The sequence below is a fragment of the Scyliorhinus torazame genome, chromosome 10 (assembly GCF_047496885.1).
Source record: "Scyliorhinus torazame isolate Kashiwa2021f chromosome 10, sScyTor2.1, whole genome shotgun sequence".
Taxonomy (NCBI): domain Eukaryota; kingdom Metazoa; phylum Chordata; class Chondrichthyes; order Carcharhiniformes; family Scyliorhinidae; genus Scyliorhinus; species Scyliorhinus torazame.
The window spans coordinates 82,143,744-82,165,551 of record NC_092716.1 but is presented as its reverse complement, the minus strand read 5'-3'; the positions used below and the strand labels follow the sequence as shown (position 1 = coordinate 82,165,551).

General features: G+C 49.1%; 1 protein-coding gene across 1 annotated transcript in view; it reads left to right on the top strand.

Moving 5' to 3' along the window:
* Window positions 1–21,808, top strand: part of LOC140430228 (dynein axonemal heavy chain 5-like) — a 502,949-nt gene that overhangs the window by 288,686 nt on the left and 192,455 nt on the right. The window contains exons 51-53 of the mRNA XM_072517658.1: window positions 7,656–7,854; window positions 9,935–10,107; window positions 12,213–12,343. Of these exons, the coding sequence (XP_072373759.1) occupies window positions 7,656–7,854; window positions 9,935–10,107; window positions 12,213–12,343 (503 nt within the window). The remainder of the gene's footprint in view (window positions 1–7,655; window positions 7,855–9,934; window positions 10,108–12,212; window positions 12,344–21,808) is intronic.

The following is a 21,808-nucleotide window of genomic DNA, read 5'->3' as shown; positions in this document are numbered from 1 at the left end:
CTCTTGGAAAGAGCACCCTACCGAGGCCCACACCTCCACCCTGTCCCCATAACCCCTTAACCCAGTAACCACACCCAACACTAAGGGCAATTTTGGACACTAAGGACAATTTAACATGGCCAATCCACCTAACCTGCACATCTTTGGACTGTGGGAGGAAACCGGAGCACCCGGAGGAAACCCACGCACACACGGGGAGGACGTGCAGACTCCGCACAGACAGTTGACCCAAGCCAGGAATCGAACCTGGGACCCTGGAGCTGTGAAGCAATTGTGCTATCCACTATGCTACCGTGCTGCCCGAGGGGAGGATGAACAAACTGACCACAACACCATGGTACAGGGAGCCATTCAAGTGCGGGGAGAGAAAAGAAATGTTGTCCTCATCAGAGATGGTATTGTTCGGGGTATATACACTATTCCTTGTGACCAGAATGAAGAGTCCCGAATGTTGTATTGCCTACCTGGTGTTTGGGTTTGGGATATCTCTTCTGGGCTGCAGAAGAACTTGGAGTGGGAGGGTAAAGATCCAGTTGTTGTGGTCCACGTCGGTACCAATGACATAGGTAGAACATCGGTGCAGATTCTGCTGAAGGAATATTAGGAGCTAGGGATTAAATTAAAAAGCAGAATCAAAAAGGTAATCTCTGGATTACTACCTGAGCCATGAGCTAATTGGCACAGGGTCAATAAGATTAGGGAGATAGGGGCAGCACGTGGCGCAGTGGTTAGCACTGGGACTGCGGCGCTGAGGACCCGGGTTCGAATCCCGGCCCTGGGTCACTGTCCGTGTGGAGTTTGCACATTCTCCCCATGTCTGTGTGGGTTTCACCCCCACAACCCAAAGATGTGCCGGTTAGGTGGATTGGCCACAATAAATTGCCCCTTAATTGGAAAAGAAAAATAATTGGCTACTCTAAATTTATAAAAAAAAGATCAGGGAGGTAAATGTGTGGCTTTTATGGGCATCACAGGAACGTGGCTGCAAGGAGATCAGGACTGGGATCTAAATATCCAAGGATATGTGTCCTATCGAAAGGACAGGCAGATGCACAGAGGGGCAGGATTGCCTTGTTAGTATGAAATGAAGTTAAATCGATAGCAAGAAGCGATATAGGTTTGGAAGGCATAGAATATGTGTGGGTAGAGTTGAGAAATCGCAAAGGAAAAAAGACCCTGATGGGTTATAAACAGGCCCCCTAGCAGTAGTCAGGATGTGGGGCAGAAAAAAAATCAGGAAATAGAAAAGGCAGAAAGAAAGGCAATAATCATGGAGACTTCAGTATGTATGTGGACTGGAAAAATCTGGTTGGTAGCGGGTCCCAAGAAAAGGAATTTGCGGAATGTCTGTGAAATAATCTTTTTTGCGCAGCTTGTGGTAGAACCCACTATGGAACAGGTCATTCTGGGTTTGGTGATGTGTAATGAGGCAGACTTGATTAGGGAACATAATATGAAGGAACAGAGATACCCTCAATTACAACTCGAGAGAGATGATTGGTAATACAAAGGCTTTAATAGCAGAGAACCAGACAGCTGCCGAGAAGTGTGCTCACTGCACACTGCCCACTGAACATTCGCTTATATATGGCTCCCTGGGGGGGGGGGGGGCAGGGCTGGGAGAATCCTGCCCCATGTATCCTGGAAAAGGCTGGGGGCGAAATTCCCCGGTATCGGCGCGATGTCCGCCGACCGGCGCCGAAAACGGCGCAAATCAGTCGGGCATTGCGCCGCCCCAAAGGTGCGGAATCCTCTGCATCTTGGGGGGCCGAGCCCCAACCTATAGGGGGACTGGTTGGACTGATTTCCGTCCCGCCAGCTGGCGGAAAAGGCCTTTGGTGCCCCGCCAGCTGGTGCGGAAATGACATCTCCGGGCGGCGCATGCGCGGGAGTGTTAACGGCCGCTCACGGCATCACGCGCATGCGCCGTGGAGGGAGTCTCTTCCGCCTCCGCCATGGTGGAGACCGTGGCGAAGGCGGAAGGAAAAGAGTGCCCCCACGGCACAGGCCCGCCTGCGGATCGGTGGGCCCCGATCGCGGGCCAGGCCAACATGGGGGCACCCTCCGGGGCCAGATCGCCCCAGGACCCCGGAGCCCGCCCGCGCCACGTTGTACCGCCGGTAAGAGAGGTGGTTTAATCCACGGCGGCGGGACAGGCATCCTAGCAGTGGGACTTCGGCCAATCCGGGCCGGAGAAACGCGCGGGGGGGGGGGCCACCAACCGGCGCGATTTCCCCCCCCCCCCCCCCCCCCCCGCCGAATCTCCGGTGCCGGAGAATTCGGCAACCGGCGGGGGCGGGATTCACGCCAGCCCCCGGCGATTCTCTGACCCGGCGGGGGGTCGGAGAATCTCGCCCCTGGTGTTGTTGGAGTGGGGGTAAACATGTACTGGTACACGTCCAGCCATGGTGAATTCTAAGAGTGGTGTGAGTATCCTTGGCCTATTGGCCCCAATTCAAGCATGTCGTTGATCCTAAATTAGGGCAGTAGGAACTAAGTTTATCTGGGTCAGGTACGGGTATGTTGAGAGGGAAGTAGGCCTCGCTTCCCTGAGATGTCCTCTTTTTTGGGCTTCTGGGCTCTCCTTGAGATTTGGTATCCCTAGGGATGTAGTATCCTGCTGGTTGCGGGGCCTGAGAATGAGTCTGAGTGCTCTGGTTAAGCATTGTCAGTGATTTGGTTGGAGATTAGGCTAGATTCTTTGGTTAGGGATTAGGCTGGATGGAGGAGTAAGCCTCCCTCCCCCAAGTAGTCTTGTATCGGGACATCCAGACTATCTTTCTTCTTGAGGCCAGGGCTCCCCTGGAGGGGGCAGTGTCCTGTTTTTTATGAGGTTATGCTGTTGCTGGTATCCTTTCTGCGAAAGTGTACGTTGTTAGGGCATGTCGGATATCTTTAGCTAATCCTGATGTTCCCCTCTCTCTGCGGTTTCTCTTCTTTATTTGAGGTGCTCATACGGGCTCTGATTTGTTATATTTCATCCTGAGGGTTGTGTCCCTTATCCAGTTGAGAGGAAGAGAATTGTATTTTTCCCAATTGTTGTTGGGTGTCTTGATGATTCTTCTTCTCCTTGTTGATGGGGTTGACTTGATGAAGAGTAGTTTAAACTTACCAGTGAGGGTGGGGCCTGAACGGTGCCTCCGATTTGGCTAGAGAGGAGTGAGGTTTGTTGTTTTGCGAGTCTCGATACGCTGTAAGAATCTTTGGGGCTGATTCTGGTGTTCCTCTCTTTCTGGGATTCCCTTTCTCTATCTGGATGGGAGAGGCGCTGAAACCGGTTTTGATTTGTTTTCAGGAAGGCTTCCCTTATCTTGTCGGGAGGAGGAGTGTTGTATCGCTCTCTGAGTTATCCCGTTGATGGGTGTCTTGACGATTCTTTTTCTCCGAGTTGGTGGGGTTTAGTTGGGGGAAAATGGTTTAGGTTTTTGAATAATGGCGGGGCCTAAATGGTGCCTCTGACTTGGATGGGGAGGAGTGAGGTTTGTTATGTCGTGAGTCATGGCATGATGTAAGAATCCTTAGTTGAATTGTGGAGGAGGGCATACACCATGGGACCATATGTTCGTGGCTTTATACTGGTATGCTATTCTGCTGAGTTTCCCTACTCTCTTCGGTATCCTTTCATTTTCTGTATGATGTGAGAAGCCAACCACATTAATTACAATCCGAACCAATTGTGTGAATATTTGCTGGTCTTCTCTGTATATGCATGTGGAATAATGATCACTATGTGCTGTCCAGGATTTTGGGGATTTTTTGCATCTAATAGTTATATGTAAAATATTCCCTTCGAACTAATGGGTGCGATTCTCTGGCCTTGTTACGTTCTCGCTCAAGCGAATCGAGGCCGGTGAATAGCGGGAGAGACAGAAAATGAGAACCGCGTCAGGGTGGGGATCCTCAGTGGGGGTGGGGGACTCGCAGGGGTGGGCCGCCATGGGAAGGTGGAGGGGCGCTGGGGGGGGGCAACCGTGGGGCAATTCCATGTGGCACCATCATGCCAACCCCTAGATCGTGTGTACCTGTTCCTGGGGCAACCCTTGTCCCTGCATGTCTGCCCCACCGATCACCCAGAACCCCCACCGACTGCCGAGCTCTCTGGCCATACGGCTGAAGGCTATCGCTAATAGGGAATTGGCAATTGTGGATCCCTGTGGGTGGACGGGCATGTAGCATGTGGGAGTCATTGCCTAGCATCCCAATCAGACCCCGATGCCTGGACACTGTGCTTGAACGCTGTGGGAGGCAACACCACACACGCAGCAGCCAACATCCGAAAACCCAGGGGATGGAACACAGCTCCGGGAACATGTCCAAGGTCGGAGGGTGGGTGAGTGCCACGGGGAGGGGCAGATGCCTGGAGAGATGGGCTAAAGGTTCAGAGGTCAACCCGTATTGCAGAAGAAAGTGACAGAGGCACCATCCTAGTTGTACACAAAGATGTTTATTGTGTTTGACAATTCCCCACCCTCCCGATTGTGCTGCCCTGTCCCGTGTGCTATATCTCCTGCCTCTAGGACTTCTCCAAGCGACTATGGATCTGCTGCCGTGATGCTGACATCTCCCTCTGAATGTCCTGGCCGCACCCTGAATCTCCATCAGCTCCGGCAAGACCTCTTTCACAGGCTCAGCAAAAGGCTGGGACCCAGCTGGGTCCTGGGATCCAGCGGCCCTCCGACTGCTGTCTTGCCTGCGGGTTCCTGCCTCCATCTGATGAACATCAGCAGCAGTGTGGTGCTCACCAGATTGTGCCCCAGAAGCCTGACCACTAACATGTCCTCCCGAGATGCATGTATCTGTGCTGGTGGAAGATGTGATGATAACTGTAATGTGGCTAGTATGGTGGCATCCTCGGAGCTCTCCTCCGAGGTGATCTCTTGGGAGGCTGGACAGGGTACCGCCCGGGAGGTCCGGCGCCTTCAGCTGGAGGATCTATGGGAGATTGGACATGCGGTCAGTGAGAGGGATGGGTCAGTCAGTAAGGCAAAAACAACTCACGTTTGATAGATCCTCCGGGTGGGGCCTGGTGGTTTCTCACCTTTGCGCGTTCTGCCAGCCTCCGCGTTGGTGACCGCCCAGTCCTCGGCCACACTGCTCACCTCCAGGGCACACTCCTCGAAGGTGGTGAGGATCCTGATGTCTGACACACCAGTCTGGGCCCCTCTCCTGGCGATTGTGATAGAGCTTTTCCTGAGGAGAGACAGAGACGGCATCATTAGCAACACGCGTTATTCACAGTGGTGGGAGGGGGATTGTGAAGGAATGTTTGGGGGGATTTGAAGGGGGACGGTGATTTGTTATGTTGTAGGTGTAACATAAGCGGCTTCCATGTGGTGCACTTGACAAAGGAAGGTTCAGACGTGGAGATAACTTCAACACGTTTATTAAACTATTTACACTTCTATTACTCGGGTTAGACACTACTGCTAATCCTACTATAGCTACCCAGACTGACTAACCAGTTGCTGCAATCCACGTGGTGGGTGTAATATTGAATCAACCCTGTGTCTGTATTCATTCACTGTCTCCACTGGAAAGAGGCAGATCGTGTGTGTGGTGCCCTTTATATATGGGTTGGTGTAATGCCCCCCTGTGGTCGTGTCACCTCCTTGTGTATCGTGAATGTCCATTGGTCGTCTCCTATCTAACTGATCTATTGGTTGAGTGTGTGTGTGTGATGTTTCTGGTGCTCCCACTAGTGCCTAGCTAGCCTACATGCATTTGCATTGATGCACATCACCACAGATGAGGGTGGAGGAAGTGTTGGGGGGATTGAAAGGGGAGGGGATGGACTCTCCTGTTGGGGGGGGGGTGGGGGGAGGTCTTGAAGGGGGGGCTGGCGTTGGTGTCTACTCACTCGTGCTGCCCTGTGTAGGTCTTTGACCTTGTTCCTGCACTGGAGGGCAGTTCTCCTGGTCACACTCCCCAAGCTCACTGCCGCCACCACCTTGACCCAGGCGGCACTGGCTGCCCTATGGCTGAATGTGCTGGACTCTTGGGGGAAATGCACATCCCTCCTGGCCTCCACAGCATCTAGCAGCCTCCCCAGTTCTGCATCCCTGAATCTTGGGGCTGGTCTCCTGGGCGGCATTGTTGCAAGCTGGCTGGGGTTGGCTGAGCTAAGTGCTGCTCAACCTTGTTAGCGGGGGGGCTGCTGGCGAGCACGTGCCGGTGAATCAGCTGGTGAGCCTTCATTTGCGCCGTGAAACCCGGAAAGTCTCATTAAGTGGAACAAATTAACATTGAATAGGGTTGCCAGCCTTGCTGGGCCAAGCGCCGGGAAGCTTGCTACAGTTCCCACTCACGACAACACTTAGAAATTGTTTTGGAGAACCGCGCCCAATGTCTTAGCAAATTACTTTTGGATTTCTTTTTCCTTTTTTGGGGGTCAAAAGTTTTTTGACTGGATCCTGCAATGGTACAAGCAGGTGTCTTATCTGAGAAATACGTTATAAAATGTCACTCGAGGGCAGCACGGTGGTGCAGTGGTTAGCACTGCTGTCTCACGGCGCCGAGGACCCAGGTTCGATTCTGGCCCCGGGTCACTTGACATGTGGAGTTTGCACATTCTCTGTATATAACCCAAAAGGATGTGCAGGGTAGGTGGATTGGCCACGCTAAATTGCCCCTTAATTGGAAAAAAAATAATTGAGTACTCTAAATTTATATTCAAGAAATAAAAATATAAAAAGTCACTACCGTCTCTGGTATAGTTGGAATTGAGGGAATGCAGGTTTTGGTGCACGTCCGAACAGGATGTGAAAATCTTATCCTATATTTTCTTTGGCGGTATGAGCAATCACTACACGTGAAGGTGCGCATCATTTTTACCATGTTTCTCGACGGCGCACTGTTCGCTGGTGGTGGGATTCAGTACTCCCACTGCTTGTCAATAGGACTGCCAATTGAAACCACCCCACTCTGACGGGAAACCCGTGGGCGGGGGTGCGCTGCCGGTGGGAACATGGGGCGCGAGTCTCCCATGCTGCGTCGTATGGGAGTATCGCTGTTCGCGCCATTTTTACCCGCAGCGCCGGTCCGACGCTGGCAGGCGATTCTCCGAGGAGCGGAGAATCGGCGCCATTTGCGCCAGTGCGTTTGGCGCGGCGCCGGTCGTGGGCCGCTGTCCGTGGCCGGGCTGCCGATTCTCCGGCCTTGATGGGCCGAGCGGCCACGCAGAAACGGCAGAGACCCGCCGGCGCCGTTCACACCTGGTAGCTGCCGGCGGGAACTCTGCACGAAGGGTCGGGGGGGTCAGGGTTTTTTGTTTAATGCCTGCTCGATCACATATTTACAGTCCATTAAAATGAATGGAGGGAAATTGTGGGTTAGTGAATGCACAAGTTGAGAGCTTCAACCAATATATGCTAGACTTAATTAGGAATTGGACAATACAAACTTAAGCATTGTGATCTTGTGATTTCTTGACTAGTGCTCACTGCTTCTCTGTGCTTTGGTAGCATTTGATTATGTATCAGCCTAATGATCTTGCCATGCCCTTAACCTTAGGACTGTTCATGCATATTGACCTGTGATTGCAGTAGATATGGTTGTTTGTCAAAGAAAATATGGAAACCATTTCAGTTATAAATGGCAATAAATGTAAAGTATTTCTGTATTAATCCTGATTTTATTGCAAATACTGTTTTAAATAGATTCTTCTGAAGCTCTGGAGACATGAATGTACACGAGTGGTGGCCGATCGCTTTACAAACTCTGAAGATTGTCAATGGTTTGATAAAACATTAATCCATGTTGTCGCTGAAGAACTTGGACAAGAAATCAAGAGTGTTATCAGTGTGGAGAATGAAGACCTCTTTGTAGATTTCTTGCGTGATCCACCTGAAGCCACAGGTCTGGACATTATTGTTACACAGAATGTACCACACAGTCAAGATATTAAATCTGGATATATGAATTTTGAACTCATGTAATTGACCATATTTGTCAAAGCAATTATGGGCACGATCTTCTGGCCACGCTGTGCCGGAAAGGTAACTTGCTGCGGTACAGCATGGCCGGTGAAAACCGGAGACTCCCCTCCCGGAATCCACCTGGCTCGCAACCCCTCACGAGATTCAACGCAATCTCGTGAGACGTTGCAAAGGGAATCCCACCTACAATGGACGAGATCGGTTTTTGGAAAATCTGCATATTAGAGCGAGGCAGATTCCCGAGGTACCTGAGGCTTTGGGATTCAATCCCTTCGTCTCGGGGACCTCGGGTGAGCGCCGTTTGGTACTGGTCCCTGCAAATGGGGACCAGATGGAACCGCACTCATGGGGATCTCCAAGGGGTTCAGAGGCCCCCAGCTGCATGCCCTTAGGTGGTGCGCTGCCACTGCTGGTGCCACCTGGGTACCAGTTGCCAATGCCAGCTGGTGCGGGCATTGCTAGGTTGGCACTGCCGAGGTGCCAAGCTGCCATTTTATACGCATGCATAATTGGGCAGGGGTTGCTCACCATGGGTGTTGAGGGGCCGGGGGACACTCCCATGTTGCATTCAGGCTGGGGAGAGGTGGGGACTTTTTTGTGGGTCCCGAAGATTGGTACGCCATTTAGAAATGGTGTCCCGATCTCTCGCTACAACGGGGAGTTCCGGCAAGCAAAGCTCCCCATTGTAAAAAACGGGGCTTTGTGAGGCCTCGCCCACATGTTCACCGTTTAAGCCCCTTATTCAGCATGAGTAACATTGAATATCCATGGCTGGGATTCTTCGACCCTGCGCCGGGTCGGAGAATCCCCGGGGGGAGGCGCAAATCCCGCCCCGCCACCCCTACTCTCCGGAGCCATTTTTCGGGCTCGAGCGGGATTCCCGCTACGCCGGTTGCGGACCGTTGACAGCGGCCCTCCTTGCGACTCTCCGGGCCCCAATGGGCCAAGTGGCTGACAAGTTTTGCCCAGTCCCGCCGGCGTGAATTACTCACCTCACACACGGCGGGACCTGGCAGGTAAGTGTGCGGGGGCTGTCCTGTGGGGGGGGGGGGGGGCAGAGGGATCCTACACCAGGGGGGGCCCCCACGGTGTCCTGGCCTGGCCCGTGATCGGGGCCTACCAATCGGGGGGCAGGCTGGTTCCGTGGGGGCCTTCTTTCCTCCGCGCAGGGCCCATGTGTTTCTCGGCACTGCGAGTGCTGGGAAACACGTGGCTAAACGCGTTCGCTCGGGGATTTTGTTCCCTTTTGGGAAGATAGCACCCAATGACCCTTATATTGATTTTGAAAATATCTGTCTTATTGAGATACTTAAGTTTGCGATGAGAACATTCATCTTGTTTTTTTCCCTATTTTCTCCTCATTTAGGTCCCTGTCTTAGCCTTTAATGAAGACGAGGGTAGGCAGGGCACTCAGCTGTTGAAAGCATTGCCAATGCTGCTGCAGGCTAGTCACCAGGACATATGTGGCAGGAGCCTGATGTGCATGTGCCATTTGATTATCTTTTTCTCTTGTTTGTATTCTTGGCCTTCACCCAGATCATTTGAGCAAACTTGCGGTTGTGGCATTAATATTTAGTGCCCTTTGGAGCTGAGAATTTACAAAACTGGTCCAGAGAGACTGGAATTTTTCTGGATCTGGTAGCAATCCAAAAAACCCAAAATTGCTCTTCCGAGATTAACCATCTGTTATCTTTTGTGTCCCTTCTATTTTCTGAAAACCTGAAATAAACAGGGTGCCGATGTATTTGTGCTCCCATTTGTTTTTCTATCTCACTTTTCATAAAATTCACCTCAGATTGTTGCCAGCCGCCTTTGGGAATTAGTTCCGTTTGCAAACTGCGAACATTTTCTATGCTCAGTTTACCGAGTTACTTTTAAAATTTTAGTATTTAGATATCAATGGGGTAATGCCGAACATATCTCTTTATTTAGATGTGCCCAATGTACATTTGCTATGTAAAATGTACATAATAGTTTGTTCTTTATCTTGCTATTTCCAGGAGAAGAACCGGAGAATACAGAAGATGAGATGCCCAAAATATATGAGGTGATAGAGTCTTTAGATATGTTGAAAGAGAGGTTGAACCTGTTAATGTTCCTTTACAATGAGACTGTACGAGGGGGGCACTTGGACCTGGTCTTCTTTGAAGATGCTATGATTCACCTAGTCAAGGTAGAGTGGGATTCATGTATTTTCTCAACTTAATTCAGTCCTAACTTTAAACTTGTGAATTATATGTTTGTGAGTTTGGATTTGTTCACAGTGAATCGCCAAAACCAATAGCAATTTTGGAAGTCGAGAACTAGAGTTGGTTGGAATATTGTATTTTGGTGTCAGCTTTGGCTCACTCCATTGAGTGAGAAAAATTGTGGACTCAAGCCCCACTCCAGAGATGAGGACACATAACCTAGACCGACATTTCAGTGCCGTGCAGTGTTGAAAGTGCCACCTTTTGGATGAGGTTAAATTTGAAGCCCTGCGCATCTTCTCAGATGGACATAAAAGTTCCCATGGCACTACTCAAAGAGGATCATGGGAGTTTCCAAGTGCACTGACCAAAATAAATTCTCAGACAACACCAGTTTTTTTTTAAAAATTGCCTATCTTGTCATTTATCTTACTTAAATCTGTTATTTGTTTCAGGGTTTGAATGGTTTGCTAAGCTAATGTTTTTTGATACCATCACATGGTCACAGACATTTACTGCAATTTGATCTCACATATTGATCTTCAAGGCTGACTCCATCAGAATTTGCAATATCAGTGGAGGGCACATCATTTGTACCGGCCAGCATATTCTCTTGCAAATTGCTGTTGAAGCCTGGAAATGGTGCCTTCACCGCGACCCATGAAGTTCTCCTCCCAACTCCCTGTGTGTAAGGAGGTGGGAGGGGGGTGAGAGGCAATTCTAGTTTGATTTCATCTTCGGCCGAGTCAGACTGCAACTCGAACATGGAAACTTCCACTGCCCCTCCTTCCAAGATGGGATTTATTTACATTCTTCTGAAGGTCGATAAAACATGTTGGCCCCAATGGACTAGGGAAGAGGGATATGCAGGTTATGAAGTCCTGTCTCCTGTCTCTAAACTGGTATGGCTGAGTATACGTGCTGAGTGGTGGCACAGTGGTTAGCACTGCTGCTCACAGCTTCAGGGTCCCGGGTTCAATTCCAGCCTCGGGTGACTGTCTGTTTGGAGTTTGCACTTTCTCCCCGTGTCTGCGTGGGTTTCCACTGGGTGCTCTGGTTTCCTCCCACAGTCCAAAGATGTGCAGGTTAGGTGTACTGGCTATGATAAATTACCCCTTAAAGGTTTAGGTGGGGTTACTGGATTACGGGACTAGGGTGGAGGTGTGGGCTTTACTAGGGCGCTTTGTCCAAGGGCCAGTGCAGACTCGATGGACCGAATGGCCTCCTTTTGCACTGTAGGGATTCTATGATTCTTCTGTGATTCTATATTCACTCTTATTGGATATAAATTATTTCCCATTAGACATACATATACAGTCAGAGCTGCGGTCCCTTATAAGGCAATCAGGGTTTCAGGGTATATTTGGTCTCCACCATACTTTATTAAACTTGAACCAACTTTCCACCTCTGTCAGATCTCCTTTTAATAACGGGAAGAACCCCAGTTTCTGTGGTCTCATAACTAAAACTTTACTTTTTTGAATCTCTTCTGTTGCCTTTCCATGCCTTGACATTCTTCTTAAAGTAGGGTGGCAGTATTGTTTCAACACAATTTTGAATGCATCAAATTGCATTTCTACAGTGTATTTAACATAGGAAACAAGCAGCACAGAGGCAGAATTTTATCTTGCAATGGATGCTGAGCTAAGGAGTTGGGGGGAAGGCAAGGGGTTTGGCGGGGGTGACCAATTGCTTGGTAATAGAGGCGGGCTTTAAGGTAGGTCGCAAAGGAGGAAAGAGGGGTTTAGAGAGGCAATTCCAGAGAGTGGAGACTGAGACAGCTAAAGACACGGCTTCCAACACTGGGCCAAATTGAACCGCAATCATTTTCCGAGAAGCATCTGAGGGAAAAAGTGTGCAGCAAATAATAGAAGTGTGCTAACACTGTTGGAATTGACACCAATGACAATTGACACAGTGAAAACTAAATGAATTTTATGATGTGACATAATGTTACTGTTTGAATGTGTAAATCATATTTGAATATTTTACAATTGAAACTCACCTATCATTCAGACATCTGTACCTACACTTCTTCAATTGGTGATAAGATTATTATTTTAACCTTAGTCTTGGGATTCACTTACAGATATCCCGTATCATCAGAACTCCTCGAGGTAATGCTTTGCTTGTTGGTGTGGGTGGGTCAGGCAAACAGAGCCTTACAAGACTCACTTCATTTATTGCTGGATACCAGACATTCCAAGTTACTCTCACAAGGTAAATTCACAACTAAAATATTAATATTTCCTGGGATGAGCAGCATGTCAAGACCTCATAACAAACTACATATTCAATAGTATATATTGCATGTATGGACGATATAATGTGCATAGAGTCATAGATGTCTACAGCACAGCAAAGGTCCTTCAGCCCATCACGTCTGCACCAGTCAAAAATAACTACCTAAGTATTCTAATCCCATTTTCCAGCACTTGGTCCATAGCCTTGTATGCCTTGGTACACATCTAAATATTTCATAAATGCTATGAGCCTCAAGCACCCTTTCAGGTAATGCATTCCAGACTCCCACCACCCTCTGGGTAAAAATGTATTTCCTCACATCCCCTCTAAACCTCCTGCCCCTTACCTTAAATCTATGCCCCCGGTCATTGATTCCTCCACCAAGGGGAAAAGTTTCTTCATGTCTATTCTATCTATGCACCTCATAATTGTATACATCTTAATCATGTCCACCTCAGTCTCCTTTGCTCCAAGGAAAACATCCCCAATCTATCCAATCTCTCTTCATAGTTAAAACTCTTCAGCCCAGGCAACAGCCCAGATAAATCTCCTTTGCACCCTTTCCAGTGCTATTCCAGTGCTTTCCAGCTCCAGCTGTGGCCTAACTGATGTTTCATACAGTTCCAGCATTACCTCCCTGCTCTTAAACTCTATGCCTCAGCTAGTAAAGGCAAGAATACCATATGCCTTCTTAGCCACTGGATCTACCTGCCCTGCTACCTTAACAGACCAGTGTACATGCACACCAAGGTCCGTTTGACCCCTGGTGCTTCCCAGATTCCCTGTCGTTTATCATGTATTCCCTTGCTTTGTTTGGCCTGCCCATGTGCATCACCTCACACTTATCTGGATTGAATTCCATTTTCCATTGATCACCCCATCTGACCAGCCCGTCTATCTCCTCCTGTAATTGAAGGCTATCCTCCTCACTATTTACCACTCCATCAATTTACGTATCATCCGCAAACTTACTGATCAACCTTTTTACATTCATATCTAAATCATTTATACAAACCACAAACAGCATGGGACCCAATACTGATCCCTGCGGGACCTCATGGGACACAGGCTTCCAATGAAAAAAACATTCCTCGACCATCACCCTCTGTCTCCTGCCACTCAGCCAATTCTGGATCCAATTTGCCAAATTTACTTGGATTCCATGGGCTTTTACCTTCGCTATCAGTCTGCCATGTGGGACCTTATCAAAAGTCCAAGCAGACTATGTCAAATTATCTGCACATCTGGGACGGACTTGAGTCAACGGCACTTTGTCGGATTTTTTGGCCTTCGGGAGATTCTCTCTGCCAATTCCGCACTTAGAGTGAAGCTCTCCAGCAGGAAAGGTTCCTCGCAGATCTAAGTGCCATTTTCACAGGCTGCCCCAATCTTTCCCCTGCTCCATTTCAGGCCCTCCCCCTGCCATTTTGGTGACCCCCCCTCACACCTCCCAACCTTCGGGAGGCCCCTGGGAACATCCACTCACCTCCTCTCTACATTACAAGGACCCCGGGCCCAACCCCTGGCAATGCCAACCTGTCATCCAGGTTTACTGGTACTGCCAGCCTTGCACCCTAGCAGTGATTCTGGCAACCTGGCAGTGCAACCTGGCCACCCGAGCACTCTGGGACTGCCAGTCTGGCACCCTGGCAGTGTCATCCAGGCATCATAGTTCCACCCGGGCACCCTGGCAGTGCCGGGCTGGCAGTGCCAAAGTTCCCCGGCACCAGGGGTGTGTCAGGATGCCACCCTTTTCTCGGCCCTCCGGGTGTCTCCAGTGGCCTGGGAGAAGCCCCAAGGTTCTGTTATGACTGGTCCACGTTTGTATGGACTAGGTGCCCTGACAAAGTCTCACAAGTGCAGTCAGTGATCCCCGGGCGCCGGGTGAATCCAGCATCCAGGTATTTAAATGAACAATTATGCTCATTTAAATATTCAGATCTGGATCTCGCCTAGCGAGAGCGGGATCCAGATTGCGACGTATGAGATTCCGTTGAATCTTGTGAGACATTTTGACTGTCACGAATCTCGTGAGATTCAGTGGCCTCCTCCCGACACCAAGTCGGGTGCAACTAAGGCCGTTGAAGCACATCCCTGGTCACCTCTTCGAAAAACGCAATCAAGTCATTCAGACATGACCTTCCCTTAACAAAACCATGCTGACTGATCTTGATTAATCCCTGTGTCTCCAAATGCAAATCAATTCTGTCTCTCAGAATTGCTTCCAATAGTTTCCCCATCACTGAGGTTCGACTGATTGGCCTGTAGTTTTCTGGTTTAGTCCTTCCTCCCTTCTTGAACAATGGTACCACAATGGCTATCCTCCAGTCCTCTGGCACCTCTCCTGGAGCCAGGGAGGAATTGAAAATTATTGTCAGCGCCCCTGCTATTTTCTCCCTTACCTCACTCTGCAGCCTGGGATACATGTCATCTGGCCCTGGATACTTGTCTACTTTTAAGCATGACAGACCACTCAGAAACTCCTCTCTGACTATGTTAATTTCTTTAATTTTATCACATTCCTTCTCCCTCACTTCTATACCCACACAGGTCCTTTCACTAGGGAATACCAACACAAAGTATTCATTTAGAACCCTACCTACAGCTCCACACACAAACTACCACTGTGGTTCTCAATGGGCCCCTACTCTTTCGATAGTTATCCTTTTACCCTTAATTTACTTGTAAAACAACTTAGGCTTTTCCTTTATTTTACCTGTCAGTATCCCTTCATGGCCCCTTTTTGCTCTCCTACTTCCCGTTTTAAGTAACCTCTTGCGCATTCTATACTCCTCTAGGGCTTCTGTTGTTTTGAGCTCTCGTTATCTGCCATAAGCCCCCCATTTCTTCTTATCCAATGCTGTATATCCCTCGATATCCAGGATTCACTGAATTTATTGGTCCCGCCCTTTTTCTTGATTGAAACATGTTGGCCCTGTACTGCCTATTTTTTTCTTGAATGTGTCCCACTGTTCTGTCACAGATTTACCTAAAAATTTCTGCTCCCAGTTCACTCTGGCCAAATCATATCTGATCTTATTAAAATTGGCTGTCACCCAGTTGAGAACTTTGATGTCAGGTCCATCCTTGTCCTTTTCCTTTTTTAATAATTTTTTTATTCGCCTCCTTTTTCACATTTTCTCCCACATTTACATCCATCAACAATAAACAATAATCAGCAAGATATGTCAGTCCCCATACTAACAACGATCCCATCTACCCACCAACCCCCAAACCTCCACCCGCATGTTTACATAAACAAATGACAAAAATGAATCAGGGATTACCCGTAGTCACCCTTAATCTTACACAGCTCTCTCCCCCACCTCAAGTCTCCAGCTCCTCCCGTCCACTGCCTCTTGTGAAACTCCTCCTCCCAACCTCGGTTCCTTCCCCCAACTTTCCACCCTGGCTAGACCACTCGGACCCTGTTCTGCCAGGCTCCGATGGCCGCAGCCCCTCCCCCACCTCACTCCCGTTCACTGGCACAGCGTGGAGGCCCCCACCCGGGTCCCTTTCCCCCTTGCCCGGCCCTAGGAAAGCCCAAAGATCCCCTTTTAGCACACCAACCCCGCATATCCACCTACACCCCAAAGAGCCTTCATTTCGAGTGAAAGTCCCGTCCCTTCCCTTGTCCAAATATATACAACATTGGCTCCTTTAGCCTCTACACCCGCACACAGTGATACAAAAAAGAAGAAAATACTGTCATGAGGTTACATCGGCACATGGCCATTCCTCAATTTGTCAGTTCTGCCACAGTCCTTCTGCTTTCGCAAACTCCTCCGCTGCCTCCGCCGTTCCAAAATAAAAGTCCCTGAGCTTGTAAGTCACCCTCAGCTTCGCTGGATATACAATGCCGCACCACACCTTGCTAATGTACAGTGCCCTCTTCACCAGGTTGAAGGCAGCCCGCCTCCTCGCCAGCTCCGCCGTAAAGTCCTAGTATACACGTATACCAGCTCCAGCCCACTGCACCACCCGCTTCTGCTTGGCCCAGCTCAGGACCTTCTCCTTCACACTGTACCTACGGAAGCACAGAATCACTGCCCTTGGCGGCTCACTCGCCTTTGGTACAGGCCTCCACGACCGATGAGCCCGATCCAGTTCATATCGGGAGGGATCCTCCACCTCCCCCAATAGTTTTGCCAGCATCGCAGCAAAATACTCAGTCGGCTTCGGTCCTTCAACTCCTTCGGGCAGCCCCACAATCCTCACATTCTGTCGCCTGGATCTGTTTTCCAGGTCTTCCATTTTTCCTCGCAGATCCTTGTTAGTGCCCATCACCTTCCGTATCTCCTTCCCCATCGAGGCGAGTTGATCACTGTGCTGCAATAACGTCTCCTCCACTTCCTTCAGCGCCTCCCCTTGCTCTCGCACCTCCGCCACTGTGCTCGCCACCTCCGTCCTCACCGGGGAAACCGCCTCCTCCACCAGAACACTCAAAACCTCCCTCATCTCCTTCCTCACTGTCTCCATGCATTTCGCAATCTGCGCCAACTGCTTTTCGAATTCCACTGCCATCACCTTAGTTATTTCTTCAACCGTAAGCAATGCGGCCTCCCCTGGTGCTCCAGCCTCCATTTTCCTTGGTGACCCCGCGGTGACCTTTCCACTCCCCGACGGACCTTCAGCTGTTTTTTTAACGGCCGTTTTTTTGCTCACCCTCGACATTTTTCTTTTTTATTTCCCCCTGTGCCTTCACTGAGCCTCCTCCGTGCCTTCTCCCTGCTTCTGGCGTCTCCGTGGACACTGGGACAGGGCTTAAAGCCCCGAAAATGCTGTTCCCGAACGGGAGCCCTCCATTGTGCAGCCGCCTCCCGCCCGCCGTCACCGGAAGTCCATCCTTGTCCTTTTCCATAACCATGATAGTTTTACAACACCAGGTTAAAGTCCAACAGGTTTGTTTCGAATCACTAGCTTTTGGAGCACTGCTCCTTCCTCAGGTGAATGAAGAGGTAGGTTCTAGAAACATATATATAGATAAAGTTAAAGATGCAATACGATACTTTGAATGCAAGTCTTTGCAGGTAATTAAATCTTTACAGATCCAGACAGAGGGATAATCACAGGTTAAAGAGGTGTGAATTGTCTCAAGCCAGGACAGTTGGTAGGATTTTGCAAGCCCAGGCCAGATGGTGGGGGATGATCAACAGTTTCAACGTACCACAACAAAAACCGCACCGACTTCCTCAGAAGACAAACACGTGCACAACCGACAGAGTACCCTTCGTCATCCAGTACTTCCCCGGAATGGAGAAACTGTAGCGCACAAAGACTCCGTGAGACGAATAGAGTGAAGTCGATGAGGCTTTATTAAGCGTGTCTGTTCCCCCGCAGCTCGATAGTAGAATGGCCTGCGGGGGAGGACTCCGGCTTCTTATACTCCGCCTTCAGGGCGGAGCTAGAGGTCAACGGCCAACCCGGACCCGGGATCTGTCAGCCAATGACATTAGGGCTTCCAGTCCCACATGACCCCCAATACATACTACCACAGAAACTATGACATCTTCTTCGCAGCCTTCAACACGTCATCGATGAAGGCGAACATCTTGCCAAGGTCATCCCCACATCCCCACTACTTGCCTTCAAACAACGGCGCAACCTCAAACAAACCATTGTTTGCAGCAAACTATCCAGCCTTCAGAACAGCGACCACGGCACCACACAACCCTGCCATGGCAATCTCTGCAAGATGTGCCAGATCATCGACATGGATACCACCATTACTCATGAGAACACCAGCCACCGGGTGCGTGGTACATACTCGTGCGACTCGGCCAACGTTGTCTACCTCATACGCTGCAGGAAAGGATGTCCCGAAGCATGGTACATTGGGGAGACCATGCAGACGCTGTGACAACGGATGAGCGGACATCGCACGACAATCGCCAGGCAGGAATGTTCCCTTCCAGTCGGGGAACACTTCAGCAGTCAAGGGCACTCAGCCTCTGAGCTTCAGGTAAGTGTTCTCCAAAGCAGCCTTCAGGATGCGCGACAATGCAGAATCACCGAGCAGAAACTTATAGCCAAGTTCCGCACACTTTTTTTAAACATAAATTTAGAGTACCCAATTCATTTTTTCCAATTAAGTGGCAATTTAGCATGTTCAATCCACCTACCTTGCACATCTTTGGGTTGTGGGGCAAAACCCACGGAAACACGGGGAGAATGTGCAATCTCCACACGGACAGTGACCCAGAGCTGGGATCGAACCTTGTACCTCAGCGCCGTGAGACTGCAGTGCTACCACTGCGCCATCAAGTTCCGCACATATGAGTACGGCCTCAACCCGGACCTTGGATTCATGTCGCATTACATTCATCCCCCACCATCTGGCCTGGGCTTGCAAAATCCTACCAACTGTCCTGGCTTGAGACAATTCACACCTCTTTAACCTGTGATTATCCCTTTGTCTGGATCTGTAAAGACTTAATTACCTGCAAAGACTCACATTCAAAGTGTCGTCTTGCATCTTTGACTTTGCCTATATATATGTTTCTGGAACCCACCTCTTCATTCACCTGAGGAAGGAGCAGCGCTCTGAAAGCTAGTGACTCGAAACAAACCTGTTGGACTTTAATCTGGTGTTGTAAGACTTCTTACTTTTCCATAACAATCTTGAATGTAATGGAGCTATGATCACTGTCTGCAAAATGCTGCCCCACTGATACTTCAACCATTTGCCCAGCATTGTTACCTAAAATTAAGTCCAGGACCCCTCTCTCTGTACTGGTTTAAAAAATTCTCCTGGATGCATTTTAAGAATTCCACACCTTCTATAACTTTCACACTATGACCCCAGTTATTGTTGGAGAAGTTGAAATCCCCACTATCACTACCCTACTACTTTTACACATCTCTGAAATTTTCTGACATATTTGCACTTCTATTTCTTGCAGACTGTTGGGGGCCTACAGAACACTCCCACCAATGTGATTGCTCCTTTTTTTTTTTAGGTTCTACCCACATGTCTTCATTTGAAGAGCCTTCTAGGGTGTTGTCCCTCCGTACTGCTGTAATTGATCCCCTGATCAATATTGCATCACTCACTTCCTCTTTTAGCTTCCCTGTCTCGCCTGAAGATCCTATACCTTGGAATATTGAGCTGCCAATCCTGCCTCGCTCTCAACCATGTCTCAGTGACAGCAATGGCATCATACCGCCATGTTTTCATTTGTGCCCTCAACTTATTTGCTGTTGGTCCGACTCCTTGTATTAAAATAAATACCATCCAATCTTGCCAAACTCCCTTGTGACTTAACTGGTCTAGCAGTTCTATGCCTTCCTGACTCACTTGATGTCTCTTCTAATTTTGGCTGTGCACCTCCCCCTGCTGAACCTTCTTTCGGGATCCCAGTCCCCTGCCAAATTAGTTTAAACCCTTCCCAACTGCATTAGCAAACCTCTCTGCAAGGGCACTGGTCCCATTTTGCTTTAGGTGCCACCCCTGCCCTTGTACAGGTCCCACTGTCCCCAAAATTGGTCCCAGTGTCCCAGAAATCTAAAGCCCTCCTTCCTGCACCATCTCGCCAACCATGCATTCATCTGCACTAACCTCCTATTTCTATACTCACAAGCTCGTGGCACCGGACGTAATCCAGAGATTGCTACTTTCTGGGTTCTGTTTTTTAATCTACTTCCTAGCACCCTAAAATCTGCTTGCAGGAGTTCATCCCTTCTTCTGCCTATTTTGTTGGTACCAATGTGTACCACAATATCTGCCCCCTTCAATATAACCTGCAGAGATTCAGTGATATCCATGACCCTGGCACTAGGGAGGCAACATATCATCCTGGAGTCTCTTTTGCAGCTGCAGAAATGCTTTTCTGTTCCCCTTACAGTTGAATCCCCTACCACTGCAGCGCTGACGTTCTTCCTCCTCCCCTCTTGTGCAGCAGACCCTCCCATGGTGCCATGAAATTGGCTGTCACTGCTTTCCCCTGTGCAAACGTCTCCCCCAACAATATCAAAAACTGTATATCTGTTAGAAAGGAGAATGGCCAAAGGGGACTCCTGCACTACTTGCTTTCATCTATTCTGCCTGGTGGTCACCCATGCGCTTTCTGCCTGTTCAGTCTTCACCAGCGATGTGACCACCTGACTGAATGAGCTATCGACAACTTGCTCAGCATCGCGGATGCTCCACGGTGAATCCACTCTCAGTTCCAGCTCCGAAATGTGGGTAGCCAGTAGCTGCAGTTGAGCACACTTTCTTCACATGTCGTTACCAGGGACAACTGAAGCTTGCAATTGGGTGGCATGGTGGCACAGTGGTTAGCACTGCTGCCTCACAGCACATGGGACCTGGGTTTAATTCTGGCCTTGCGTAACTGTCTGTGTGGAGTTTGCACTTTCTCCCCGTGTCTGCGTAGGTTTCCTCCGGGTGTTCCGGTTTCCTCCCACAGTCCAAAGAAATGCAGGTTAGGTGGATTGGCCATGCTAAATTGTCCCTTAGTGTCCAAATGGTTAGGTGAGGTTACTGGGTTATGGGGTTATGGTGATAGGGATGGGGTGTGGGGTGAGATAGGGTGCTCTTTCCAAGGACCGGTGCAAACTCAATGGGCTGAATGGCCTCCTTCTGCACTGTAGGGATTCTATGATTCTACGATTCCATGATTTGCCACATAGCACAGAAGGAGCATATCACTGGTGCAATCATACCCTTAAGCCCCTTATTCACTGCCTTTATATAAGAATACTATTAACTTACCTTCCTTAAACAAACTTTACTTCCTCACCCTACTTTGTTTACTTATTTTGCTTTATGATAATGACCCTGACTTCCACTTCGCTGTGTTCTTCCAAAAAAACACACGTTTTAAACCAAAGGCTGCTTCATTGTGACGCTGACTGCGAGGTCAATGAGAACAGAAATCCAACCTTGCTTTTTATGAACCTCAGCCATGCTCCGCTCCTGCCCGGATTGAGACTGAGATCCGCGCTCAGTAATTTTAGCTTCATCTCCCGGTTTCACCTAACTCCCTGCTTTCACCCAACTCCAAAAGCACTCTTGTTTAGCCAGGCAGCACTCACCGTGCAGCTCTACTCTCGGACTAAACTAATCATCACATTTGGGTGAAAAGCCACACATGTAAGAAAATTGTATAGCCAAATATTATCAACTAACAATAATAATTCCTAACACTAATTTTTGAGGTGATATTGCATAGTCTGAAACCCTATGTCATCCTAGCCATTACCCATGCGAAGCGTAGTTAAAAGTGAATTTTGATTTGTTGTAGGGTCATGCGTTCATGTTGCATTGTAAGTGAATCTGCTGCAATACTGAGGTGTCATTGGCACCACTGAGGAGTTAGAGGGTGAAGTCTACACTTTGTATCGTACTTGTACCTCTTAAATTAATTTATGTTAAAGAACAAAATAGAGTGTCATAAGATGGCTTCTTGTTTCAGAAACGGCTTTGGATGTGCAATATGT